General features: G+C 34.8%; 1 protein-coding gene across 1 annotated transcript in view; it reads left to right on the top strand.

The window, feature by feature from the left end:
• The window catches only part of MLIP (muscular LMNA interacting protein), a 401,644-nt gene that overhangs the window by 238,100 nt on the left and 149,185 nt on the right, over positions 1 to 14,359 (top strand). Inside the window, exon 10 of the mRNA XM_074264711.1 lies at positions 10,062 to 10,106. Within this exon, the coding sequence (XP_074120812.1) occupies positions 10,062 to 10,106 (45 nt within the window). The remainder of the gene's footprint in view (positions 1 to 10,061; positions 10,107 to 14,359) is intronic.

The following is a 14,359-nucleotide window of genomic DNA, read 5'->3' as shown; positions in this document are numbered from 1 at the left end:
TGTCCAACTTCTCTGTTCTTAAAGAAAGCTTTTGTACTGTGAGTGTCTTAGGATATATTTCATATCCTAAATATTGAAAAGGAGCATGTCTTTGAATTTTTCTGTAGCTATATGCAGTTTGTAGTACTTTAGTGTTTCCATGGTCTTTTGTAGACATGCTTCTAACATTTGTTCCTCAGGTGCACATCCCAAAATATCATCCATATAATGTAACAATATTACTTTTGGAAATGATTTTCTTACTGGAGCAAGAACAGCAGCAACATACATTTGGCACATAGTAGGGCTGTTTTTCATTCCCTGTGGCAAAATTGTCCATTCATATCTTTTATAAGGCTCAGCCAAATTAACACTAGGCACTGAAAAAGCAAATCTTTTCATATCCTCCTTATCTAGAGGAATAGAATAGAAACAATCCTTAATATCTATAACCCAAAGAGGCCATTCTCTTGGCAACTGAGTAGGAGATGGAAGTCCAGGCTGAAGAGTTGTCATAGTTTCCATCTGTTCATTTACTCTTCTTAGATCAGTCAACATCCTCCATTTTCCAGATTTCTTTTTCACCACAAATACTGGGGAATTCCAAGGACTTAGAGAAAGCCTCAAGTGTCCTTGGTCAAGTTGTTCTTGCACTATGTCTAATAAGGCCTGAATTTTATCACTTCTACCCACACTGGTGAATCAGTCTTCCACTGAATAGGAACCGATGAAAGGGCAGGTAGGCCTTCAACACATCAGTGTATGGATGAACACTGTTTTGTAAGCATTCTCAGAAGGTGAAATTGTCAAGCTTACTGTGCCTGGAGGCAAAGGATTCATAGGCTGAACAGGAACAGATTTCACTTCTCCAGGGAATATCTCAGTAGTATCTACTGCATACAACTCTATTTTTCTTAATTTCAATCCCTTTCTTCCATCTGATTGCCTTTTGGCTGATTGATCATGTCTTAAATTTCTCTGGATGTAACCTCGGCTGCCATCATGCCCTAACATCATGCCCTACTTGGGGGGCTAAAGCTGGGCCCAGCCTCTCATTTTCCTGGGTCAATCTACATTCGGAGGCCCAGTGGAGATCCTTGTGGCATTTTGGACATGGTGTTTTAGGTCTTCTCTCATCCTGTCTTCTCACTCTATCTCCATATCTACACTGAGTTTTAAGATGTCCAATTTTTCCACATTGGAAACATCAATGAATTTCTCTAGAAGTCCTTTGCCAAGAGGGACCCTGTCTTTCCATGTTCATCATAGTCCGGGTGTAAAAAGCATTTGTTCCCACTGTAGCACATCTTCTTATGATCTCCTTTAAAGGAGCATCTTTGTCTAATCCCCATATAATTATTTTTCAAATCTCATGGGCATTTTCCTTAGCCAGACGTCTGGTCATTATTTCTATAGCTGCATTTTCTCCAATAGTTCTTTTTGACAGCAGCTTGCAGATGTCCCAGAAAATCTGCAAAAGGTTCATTGGGACCTTGCTCTATTTTAGTGAAAGCCTCTCCCTGATCTTTCTGTCTGGGGAGGGAATCCCAAGCTTTTATCGCAGCCTTAGCAATTTGCTCATACACTGTCATGGGATAATTAATCTGTTTTGAATTCTCTACATACTGACCTTTACCAGCTAATTGCTCAAAAGTGAATTGTGTGTTAACTTTTATTTCCCAATTGCATCTGACTTGGATCTTACATAATTCATGAAACTCTGCAAGCCACAACAGATTTTGTCCAGGTTCTAAACATGTCCTTGCTATGGATTTCCAGTCATTCAGGGTTAGGACTTCATAAGACAAACCATCCAGTAACATTTTAACATAAGCTGATGTAGCCCCATAAAGGGTACAACCTTTTTTCAAATCTTTAATTTTATTCAAATCTAAAGATATATATTTTCTCCTTTTTTGACCTACAGAGTCAATCCCTCCAATCATAGGATATGCATGTATAAAAGCACTTATATCCTGTCCTTCTCTCTTAGCCTTAATCAATGCTTTTTCTAATCTTGTCATAGGCTGCTTCACAGGTGATTCTGTTTGTATTTCTGTCTCTTCCCCTCCTCCTTCTGCCTCCACTTCTGAAGGTGAAGTTGATGTGGGCCTATCAATAATCTGCTCTCTAGGTGGGGTTGAAGCTTCTTCAAGAGAATCAGAGTCATCACAAGCTAGTTCCTCATTTAAATCCCCTTGCCCTTAGGCAAGATATTGATCTTTCCTTTTTTCCTCATACTTCCTCCTCTGTTCATTTTTAAAACTTTTCATTCTCCTACAACTTGCTCGATAGTTTAAAGCTAATTGGATTACGTTGCATATATAAAATACCTCTGAGGAAATTGAACGAGGCCCATTTTTTGTGTGAAATTCTTTCATTTGAAGTCCCTCTAGCTTCCAGTTATCTACATTTATGTTTTCTTCCTCTAAGAACCAAGGGGATGTGCATTTTAATGCGCCCAAGAGTTTAGCAATCTGTACCCATGTTACAAGTAAACTCTGCTCCTCAATTATCTTAATTATACTCTCTATAGCACCACTCCTGGGTGGGGCTGGAGCTGAGGCTGGAGCTGGGTCTGGGGCTGAGTCGGCTGAGGTCGAGGGAATGTCTTTCACCAACATCTGCCCCATTTCAGCTATAAGAGATTGCGGGTTTAGCCCTTAACAAGGTAAATTCCTTAATTATCTATTAGAACACTCACCTAATCTCCTGGTCACCGGAGGACTTCAGTGGAGGTAGGGTAGTCTGTCTCTGTTGGGCGCCAAATTGTGAAGGTCTGGTCTAGCTCCTCTGAAGGGCTCAGAATAAGTCCTTGTCAGGATAAGCAAAAGTCCTTGCCCCACATTGGGCACCAAAATGTAAAAGTCCATAATTATAAAGGTCTGGTCATCTCTAAGTTGTCCTTGGGGACTGCCATCTCAACTCAATCCCAGACTAGACTCTTCTTCCTCCAGAGTACTGTCCCAACTCTGTCCCAGAGTAGACTAACTCCTTGCCTTCCTGCCCTCCTCTTTTATCCTAGCAGAGATTCTGTGAGAACTCAACAGAGCTTGTGAGAAAATACTTCAACCAATGAACTTGCTCCTTTTAAAGGTTGTGTAAACTCCTTTTCAGAAGTTCAAAGGTGTAAACTCCTCCTAAAGGCTGGAACTAAATGTGTGAAATTCTGAGCCAGAGAACAATCCAGACAACCTGAGTTCTCACCTTGTAATCCTAACACTTGGAGTTCTGGAATTTGACTATAATATTCCTGGGAGTTTTCATTTTGGGATCTCTTTCAGGAGATGATTGGTGGATTCTTTCAATTTCTATTTTATCCTCTGGTTGTAGAATATTAGGGTGGTTTTTCCTGATAATTTCTTGAGAAATGATGTCCAAGCTATTTTTTTTTTTTTGATCATAACTTTCAGGTAGATGAATCATCATCATAATCATCATCTCCTGGATCTACTTTTCCAGATCAGTTGAAATATTTTTCCATTGAAATATTTCAATTTTTTTTCTATTTTTTAATTATTTTAGTTTAGCTTTGATGAAGTTAAGGGTTCCTGGATGTCAGGGGGCCAAATGAAGAGGTTAGTTGTCAGGTTCAGATTTCAGGAACCAAATGAAGAGGTTTGGGGTTATGTTCCCCCTAGGATTTGGTGGAGGGCAGGGAATTGTAGGAACCCTTTTGGTTGGTGCAGAGGTCCTTTGTAAAGGAATTTAGAAACCCGAAAAGCTAGAATGGTAAAAAGAACTTATTATTGGCATTGGGAAGTCAGTCTTTGCTATGCATGAATAGAAAGACTGAATTCTTTGGTGGCAAGGTCCTGACAGAGAAGTAAAGTTTCTAGCAGAGAAATCCCAAAGAGAAGTATAAAGTTTTGTTAGGGAAATAAATAAGAAAGAGATAAGAAGGGGGTAACACTGAAAGAGAATATCATTTAAGCAGGCAGAGGGTTGCTGCTATGTCAAGGGGAGAGAGCAGTTCCTTGGCATGTTAGGTCCTCTGAAAGAAGTGAGTTCCAAGTTGGGTCTTTTTATAATTGAAGAGTAGGCTAGAAGCTGAGGACAGTTCTTGATAGGGGCTGGGTACAGTTTGATCTGGAATCAGAATAGAAAGTCTTGGAATTGAATGAATGTCTCTGGGCTAATCTCAAATTCAATGGGGTTGGAATCTCCAACTCAGGTTAAGTAGGAGTGATACTCAATGGGTCTCACCTAGATAACAGAATGAAACCACTTTATCTTGATTCCCTGGGGCAGGTCTTTTGCAGAGGCAGGATTCAAGGAGAATCTCTCTTTCAAGGAGCTTCTCAAGTGCTTTACTTCATGGCTCACCCCCAAAGTTAGAGAAAGAGAAAGTCTCAGGGCTCCCCTCATCAACTTTATTGTATCTTGAATCATCATAATGTCATTAACTTTCATTTGCTCAAGTTTTTAAGGAATTATTTTTCTCAGTGAGCTTTTGTACCTCCTTTCCCAACTGATCAATTTTGCTTTTTAAAGCATTTTTCTCCTCATTAGTTCTTTGTATTTATTTTTGCACTTCTCTTTCCATAAGTTTTCCTCTCTCTTAATTTTCAAAGTCCCTTTTGAGTTCTTTCATGGTCTAACCCCAATTCTTATTTTTCTTGGAGGTTGTGGATGTAGGAGTTTTGACTTTGATATTATCTCTGAGTGTGTGCTTTGATTTTCCTTGTCATCATAACAACTTTAAATGGTCAGAAACTTTTTTTTTTTGTTTTGTTTTGTTTTCTGTTCATTTCCCTAAGCTTATTACTCTGCTTTTAACTCTGTTAAAGTAGGGCTCAGTTTCCAGAGAGGAAGGTGCATTTTCCAAAGCTTCAGGGGTTTTATGCAGCTATTTTCCAAAATCCTAGGAATCTGATGACAAGCACTCTTTTTACCCTGGAGCTTTTAGGTGTGTCCCCCCCCACGTAGATCTAGTTTGCTGGCTGGGGCTGGGGCTCTACTGACCTGGGTTGTTACAGGAATGCACAACAGACTCCCACTCTATTGCCACAGACTCTCTCTGCTAACTTTCCAAGTTCTTCCTCCCTGGTGTCCCCAGGCTGAGAGTCTAGAAGCCTCCGGTACTGTTGCTGATTTAGTAGTCCTGCTTTCCTGCCTCTAGTATCTAGGTCAGACAAGAGGGCATAGGGGAAAAATCACTGACCAGCAAGTAAATTTGTTATAAACATTTCAAATTGTATATTCTATGGTATATTCACAATAGTTTAAAAAGTAGTTTTATTTATATATACGAAGGACAAATTCTTGGTTAAATAAATCAAGTGATAATTTGCTAAATGCATATCTACTCTTTCAATATAATCTTCATATGTCCTCCTGCTACTTTACTAATAGTTACTTCAACTCTTCATGCTGTCACTTACTAGCTATGTGTGGCCTTAGGCAATCACTTACCTTTCTTAAATTTCAGTTTCCTCAATTGTAAAATGAAGGAGGTAATGTTTAGTCAAGGTGATATTTAAGTTCCATTCCAGTTTTAATTTATAACTTTATGACTGAAGATTTTGTTCTCTTTACTCAGATATACTCAGATTTCAAGGAAAAAAGAGTGATTTGAAAACAATGTTCACAAAACCAGAACATATGTAAATGTATGTGGAGGGGTTAGAAGATGACATTCAATAAGCCTAGAAACACAAAAATAGAAAACAAACCAAAAATTAGGGAAAATAAAAGTGCATTTTTCTTATCTAAATTAATGGACCTCTTGAAATCTCTCTAGAGTGTCCATTGATGCTAGTTCAAGAAGTAATGATACAGATAGGACATAATGAGTTCCTTTTTAGAAATTGTAAGTTAGAGATGTCTGTGGAACATGTAGTTGGAGATGTCTGGGGTGGCAATTGTTGATAGAGTTTAGGGGAGAAATGGAACTGGATTTAGAGATTTTAGAGCCATCTTCTTAGATATGATAATTGAACTCATAGGGATTGGTGAGATCACTAAGAAAAAAATATATACAATGATAAAAAAGAGGACAAAGGGAAGAGAGTTGGGTGATGTCCTGAATTAAGGAGTAGATATCAATGATGAGGTTTAATTTCTCAAATATTCCTAGTACTTATATATATATATATATATATATATATATATGTATGTATGCATATATGTGTGTATTTGAATGAGTAAAGCAAGTATATATGTGTATTTTGGAATGTATGAGAGCCACGATCTGGAAAAGTGTGTTACTTTTTCCCTCTAAAGCATTGACATTACTTCTGTATTTATTAGTTAGATTCTACTCCTGAGTTTCTTTCTCCTCAGCAAATATAAAGTTGCTATATTTTAAAGCAAATCTCGTGCCACTTCTGTACTACTTGATTTTCTTTTTGACACTTCCATATCAATATAAAAATTCACTGATCATCTCTTATTTTTCCTTTTTTTGTCCTATTACTCTAAAATGGTTTTAAATTTTGAAAAGGAGCTACAATTTTAAAATATTCCCAATTCACTGAAAATGAATTGTTCCTTTTGTGTATATTATTCCTAGTAAGCATTAGTGCTGAATTTTTGTGGCCTATGATGAAATTTGAACACTTTCTATTGTTTCCATGTATAAGCTGCATTGATTGTTAAGTGCAGGGTTTTGAGGGCAAACATTCTGTCATTTTTGGTTGCAATGACCTGGCCCTCAAATATTTTTATTTATATACTTATTTTACAAATAGTTACATTTATATAAACAAATCTCCTTAACTCAAACAATAATTAAACATTTTTTTTATAGATAACGTCATGGCATAGGTTCATGTAGTTTTTGCTAAAGAGGATCTTACGATTCCTCTCTTGTATTTTACTTATTTCATAGGCTCCAATGAAAAGTAAACCACTTTCAGATATCTTTGATAAATTCAGTGGTGCTCCCCTATTATTATCCTTTGTAATTGCTCAATGAAATGATGGCTGTTATTATTAATTATTACTATTTATTCTAATTGTATTTCTTTTATAGTACTATCCTTCTGTCTATAATTACATGATCACACTATCATTTATTGATTTATTGTTTTTCTCTAAGAAAAGAGAAAATAAGAAAGGAAGGATCAAGTGTAGGATTTCTTTTTTTTTTTTTTTTGTCTAGGGGAGACAGACATATTTGTAGGCAGTTTGGAGAGAACCAATAGGCAGGAAGAAATTGAAAATGTTATGGCATGGAAATGATAGAGTAGATAATGAGAAAAAATGGTATCACTTAAGCAGGTAGAGGGGTTAACCTTGAAAAGGCTAAGCATTAAAAAATAAAATAAGGAGTTTTATATCTTAAGTATATCTTGAATTACAACACAGTAGACTTAGTTTGCACCAATATTTGATTAGACATTATTTAGTAAAGGTGTTTTACTACTTTTGTTTATGAAGTAATGGAAATGAACAGTTATGCTTCCCCAAAAGAGTGGGATCAGCTGAGGCACAGAAAACAAACAATTAATTCATATATTCAGTATTAACAGGGTTGCAGATGCTAAATCAGTATTTCCTTTAAGACAGTTGAAAAGAGTTGGTAATATTACAAGTATTTGTAGTTCTTACTCATCTTATAGGAAGGTCAGTCTACACAGGTCAATTTGTCATAAGGCATGATAATGTCTATCCTTTCAAATGGATCATATCAGAAACATAATAACATAACTATAAACATAATGAACTAAGAACAAATAACTTATTAGTCAATATTTTCGGTTGTTATTAAATTTTGCATTATTATATTCATTGCCAAAAATGTAATTTCTACTTTTACAGTCTCTTTTTTATGCCTCCTCTCTACTCATATAGCAACCACTAATTTATGTCTTTATCACATTCTATTTGGAGTATTGCAATGTTTGTTTCATTTTCTTGCTTCATGTTTCTCCCCACTCCAATTCATTCTTTGCTCAATTGCCAAAGTGCAGTGCCTCACAATTAACTTTAGGATCACTTAAGCAGTCAGCAAGCATTTATAAGGTCCCAATTACATTCCAAAAAGTAGGAGTAAAAAAAAAAGCAAAAAAAAATTAGTCTTTACTTTCAAGAAATTCAGAATTTAATGGGGGACTACATATACAAGATATACACAGGATAAATCAGGGATAATCTTTGAGAAGAGACATTTACTTTTAGGAATAGTGGGAAAGGATTTTAGTTGACACCTAAAGGAAGTTAGGGAAGCTAGGAGGCAGAGATGATGGAGCCTATCCCTAGGCATTAGGGATAGCCAGTGAAAATATTCACATTTTGAAGAAAGGGAATGTTTTGTGAAGAATAGTAAGGAGACCTGGATCATATGTACATGTAGGAATATGGGAAATTTAGGAAGGAGATAAATTTGAAAGGCTTTAAAAGCTGGAGCAATTTATATTTGATCCTGGATATAATTTAAAAAAAAAACCTGAAGTTTATTGAATGGAGAAAGTTGATGATATGGTTAATCCCATGATTTAGGAAGATCAGTTTGCTGGTAAAAGGATGTACTAGAGTGGGTAAAGACTTGAGTCAGGGTGACAGACCAGCAGACTATTATAATAAGTTAAGCAGGAAATAATGAGGGCTACACCAGAGTTGTAGCAGTGTCAGAAGTGAAAAGGTGATGTATACAAGAATTTTCACAAAATTGGAAATGATAGGACTTGATAAATGATTAAAGATGATAGGGTGAAAGAGAGAGGGTATAGAGGATGATACCTAGATTGTTATCTTGAGTGACTTGAAGAATGCTAGTATCTTTATCAGTAACAATAAAGTTTTAAAGAAGAGGAACTTTTTTTGGGAAAAGATGATGTCAAATTTTGGATATATTGAGTTTAAGATGTCTGTGAGGCATATACTTTGAATTGTTGAAGAGGCAGTTGGAGGTGTGAAATGGGAGATTGGGAGAGAAATTAAATCTGGAAAATACATCTGAGAAATCATTTGCATAGCAATGATTATGCAATGAATCTATGCGAGTCATAAATAAAATAATATACTCTAGAGGGAGAAGATAATCTCAGTTGAGAACTTTGGAGTATACCTATAGGTTTGACCTGGATAAAGATGCAGCAAAGATTATTAAGAAGGAGCAATATTTCTATTAGGAGATGAACATGGGGAGATTGGAGTCGCAATAACCTAGAAGGAAAATATGGATAGAAGTCTTAGTGACATTTTAAAGTTTAAGTACTTTTTGAAATACCCTCTTCAACTCCCCCACCACCCTCACACAGTCATATCTCCTAAATTAAATGTACCCACACACAAATTCACTGCATACACACATCCATGAATTCATACACACATCCTGCATACATATATCCATACATGCACACCTTATAAACATACATGTACACATATCCTGCACACTCAATATACACAGACACAAATACATACACATATAAAGGACTGTATTTGCCATTGAAAGATCTTCAGAAGTTGGTCTTTCCCTACCTTTCTTACATTTTGTTGCCTTCACATAGTTGATAATGCAGACACCTCAGCTTTTACTCACACATAATAGCCTCTTTCCCTTCCCTGTATCTTTGCCTTGTCTGCACAGTATGGGCTATGAGTTGAATGTTCTGCTTTCTCACATTTACTTCTCCATGATTAATTTAATTTCCATGATTTCTTTTAAGTTTCAGCTTAATCTCATCTTCTTCAGGCATTCCTGTGTCTTCCTAGCAACTTTCCTCATAAGATTTATTTTCAACTCTTCTATCTAGATCTTGTATGTATCTAGCCATTTACATGTCTCCTTCAATAGAATGTGAGCTCCTTGAGGACAAGAGCCATATTATTGCATTTCTATTTATCTCCCACTGGTTACCATAACACCTAACACACAGTTAATTTTGTTGGCTAATTATATGCATTTTTCTTAAATTTTAATTTGAATTACATTTAAAGTCTAAAGAGTTTTCCTGTCTTGAGTCAAGCAATTTTTACATATTTTTAATTTAGAAACTTTTTGATGATAAATTTTTTATACTCACTTTCCACAAATCTCTATGAACATGGATATAATATACTTCTTTTATATTATCTTTTTCTTTAAAGAAAATAATTATTTAATCTAATATACTTTATATTTATTTTTCTTCCAGGCAAATCTCACTTCCCCATCATCTACAGTGGCCACGAGTCAACTGGTAGGTATTATATTATATTTCTAAATTATAGGGTGACATCAATGAAAAATGTTGACCTTATAGAATATTTTTATTGGAAGGAAAATGAAACAGGAACAAATAAAATGTATTAGGAACCCTTTATTAGGCAAATAGAGATAAGATTTTTTTTCCTGTCACTTTGTATTTTCATGTTTCACATTCATGTGATGGTTAGCAAATTCCAATCAAGTACATATGCTATATTCATTTCACTGGTTGAAAATGTTCCTATAGTGTTTGAATCTCTGTGAAATAGCATGTGCTGACAATTTTATAGAACATTTGGTTCATAAAACTGTTCATATACATGATCTCTTTTGATCCTCCTAATGACTCTGTGAGGTAAGTGCCACAGGCACTATTATTATTATTATTATTACCATTTTATAGATGAATCACTCACTCTGAAAATGTCAACTGCTTTGCCCAGGATCATATAACTATATGAATTTGCAGCAGTATCCTAACTGAGTACATTGTATGCAATTTTTTTTTTTTTTTTTTTTTGAGGCTGGGGTTAAGTGACTTGCCCAGGGTTACACAGCTAGGAAGTGTTAAGTGTCTGAGACCAGATTTGAACTGGGGTCTTCCTGAATTCAAGGCTGGTGCTCTATCCACTGCGCCACCTAGCTGCCCCCACATTGTATGCAATTTTACAAAAAAGTTGGTTGATATAGTCAGTTTACTGAAAAAATTAGACTAACCTTATTCAGGTTATCATATAGCTAAGCAACTGATTATATATTTATATCTTCTTCCTATCTCCAGAATAAAAGTTCTTTGAGGATAGGGACTAGTAATCTTTTAACTTTGTATTCTAAGCACCCAGCATAATGCCTTCCACATAGCAGGTACTTAAAAATATTGATGAACTGAATTGTTTAATTTTTTCATTTGGTTCTTTTGAGATCACATGATTTTAATATAGCTAGGCTGATAGCTATATTAAATTCACACCAGTGAAATAGTTGGGTATGAAAAGGAAAAGATGTAAATTTAGTCAAATGATTGAATGTTTGAAAATCACAAACATTTATGAAAAACAATTTTTCTCACGAGTGTCAATTAGGTTTGTCATAGAATGGAAAGTAGAATATGGTAATAAGAAAAAGATGAGTTTGAGAGTCAGGAGATTTTTGTATTAGTCCCCTTGTTTTTGCTGCTAACTAGTTGAATGACCTTGGGCAGAATATTTTTCTTTTCCAGGATCCTCAGTTTTCTTTACTTGTAAAATAAGGGGATTGAAACTAAATGATTTCTAAGGGTTCTTCCAACTCTTATATTCAAAGAATACAAACATTCTTATTGAAGAAATTACCATGGAAAACAAATAAACTTTCAAATAACATATGGAAAATGCCTGATTTTTATGGAGGAAAGAAAAAAAAAACACTTTTAGCATGTTGACTTACTTAGATGTAGAAATTTTTATATTCTGTTATAGTCACATTACAAATGTTTTGTGTAGACTAATGGACATTACTGCTACTACTTACTACCTGTAAGATGTTGGCCACTAACTTCACTTTTCTAGGCTTTGATTATTTCATCAGTAAGATTGAGTTAGGACTAAATCATCTTTAAATTTACTTCCAGATTTAAATGATTTCCAGTTCCTCAGTTCATGTGATCTCCAAATGTCATCAGAATGTTACAAAGTCTTTGTCTTGCCTTCCTCAATTTTTTTCAGTATTAAAATGAAGATTTTAAAAAATTTTTTTGCCACTGATAGCAAGGCAGTTTTTTTCCACATTTAATAAAGAGAGAAGTTTAAACTGTATGAGAAATATGTTAGACATTCACAAACATTCCTTAATCCTAAAGTTCAAGGGAAAATATTAGCATGTGATTTTCAATAACTGCAGAATGTTCATTGATTTTTGGCAGTAAATGCTGATATTAATCATAAGGCAAGTGAGACAACTGTACAGCTGTAGTAGTGAGAAAACTGACTGAAAGACAAGAAATCTTAGGTTTAAGTATTATCTTTGGTGGATACTGGCTGTGTGATCTGGGTCCAAATTACTTTAACCTGCTCTAAGCAATCTTCTAAGAACATATAAATTTTAGGGAAGATGCCAACCCTGTATTGGTTTGAGAGAGTTTTCATTGCTTAGGAATCCATCAGATGGGTGAGTTGACTGGTTTAGTTCCTATCTTATATTCTACTAATAACTCTCCTTCTTTCCTTCCCTCCCTTCTTTTTCCCTCCTTCTCTTCTCTCTCTCTCTCTCTCTCTCTCTCTCTCTCTCTCTCTCTCTCTCTCTCTCTCTCTCTCTCTCTCTCTCTCTCTCCCCGTGTCTCTTCTATGTAGATTATATATCATTTATATACATGTATATATAATCTATTTAGTCAAGAGAGAGGTTGTTAGTATGTTGGGATGTAATATATGTATGTATAAATCTATCTTTGTTTCTCTGTGTCTTATGGATATAGATATATGTATATCATACACATATACACCCATACACACATATGGATTTACAAAGCACTTTCTATACATTCTCTCATTGGAGATTACTTGATGGTATAACTCATTGTTTTAATAGTAATCAGCTTTTATTATAGAATTTCAAGGAATGGTTTAAAATAATCCATTGAATAATATAGGCCATGAATAAAATCAACTTTTAGAATTTATAACTTTGGGATTATTACTTGATTAAAACCATAGGAAATTTGGCATTCTCTTAGAACTATGTGAAATGTGACTTAGGTTGAATAAGTAAGTTAGGATGTCTTTTCCTTCATATTCACATCAGTTTTACTCTGTGCCCTCCTGTTTCCTTTCCCAAAGAATTGTTTGATTAAGGTTTAAAATTAAATTTTTATCTTATGTCCCTCCCCTGGGATGGAGATAGAAGAATTATCCCTAAAAGAGCTCATCTCAGAAACAAAGGTCTGGATCTCTTCTCTAGTATATTTTGAGCATGACTTTTTCAGCTTCACAGTGTATAAAAATGATACTGGATACATATGATTGAATGAAAGAGAGTATTAACTCATTATGTGACAGTGGCATCTTTATTTGTATGGAAATTTTTCAGTTCCTAAGCCCCTTATCCATGCTGTTGCTCAATATCATTATAAGGCCAGAAATACCTTTTTAAAGCCAGTTTCTTTTTCCTTACTCAACTTATAATATTTAATTGTCATTTTCTTTGTGGGTCATTCTTGAATACTCAACATTTATTAATATAAAAATAAAGTTGAGTCATTATATATCATTTATGGATCCATGCAACATAGCTTGTCAGTCTATTGATATTGAAAAGATTAAATTTATTCTGTATCATTTTTATTGGTCTTATTCACAATTAATTGGTTTTGTCCTATAAGTAGCTAAATTGTGATTCTCTGTTTTTGAATTGAATTCAGAACTGGAGCTGCCCTGTAATAATAAGTTAAATGTAGAAATCCAGCTCTCCTGAAGAGATATCACTGTTCTATTCTTGCCTTAAGGAAGTTAGTTGCCATTAGAGTATGCAGGTAGATATCAAGGAGACTGTCCAATATCTGTTCATTAACATGGTATTCTCCAAATATGTCTGCTATAACCCTGCAGTTGAACTTAAACAACGAACTTTTCTTAGTCACAGAAGGGAAGGAGGGTGTTGTTGTGAGCCTTATTTCCAACTTTCAACTAGTCATGTAGTTCCCCATGTCTCAACTACATGACCAATCATGTTGTCCTCAATTCCATGATTTTACTGACTCTATAACCAATTGTATTATTTTCTTTTCTTTGCTTTAATCTTATATAAAGGAGCTATGTCTCCATCTGGGAGTCTTTGACTAAACTGGGAGAGCCATTCATCCATTCTATTAGCAGGTAGAGCCCCATTACTAAATATTATAATGTTTAGAGAAAATGTTTCTTATTCTACCTTTGCTGAATATAACATGTAACAATGTTTTCCAGTATATTTCAATTCTTTGTCAATTGTGTCTAGAAATACAAGGCTTGTGTGTTGATTTTTTGAGGCTATAATTACCCTAGTTCAAGTCATCATAATCTCTTACTTAGATTATTATAACTTCTTTACTAAATTCCCTATTCCCATTCTCTCAACTTCCCATGAAACAATAGCTAAAATGATCTTCTTAATGCACAAATCTCACCATGTCATGTGATGTCAATGGCTTTCTGATCTTCATAATATAACATGCAAAATTTTAAAGGTTTTTATTTAAAGCCCTCCATGATTATACTCCTGGCTGAAAATTAC

The sequence above is a fragment of the Sminthopsis crassicaudata genome, chromosome 4 (assembly GCF_048593235.1).
Source record: "Sminthopsis crassicaudata isolate SCR6 chromosome 4, ASM4859323v1, whole genome shotgun sequence".
NCBI classification, from domain to species: Eukaryota; Metazoa; Chordata; class Mammalia; order Dasyuromorphia; family Dasyuridae; genus Sminthopsis; species Sminthopsis crassicaudata.
This window is presented reverse-complemented; position numbering and strand designations above follow the sequence as displayed.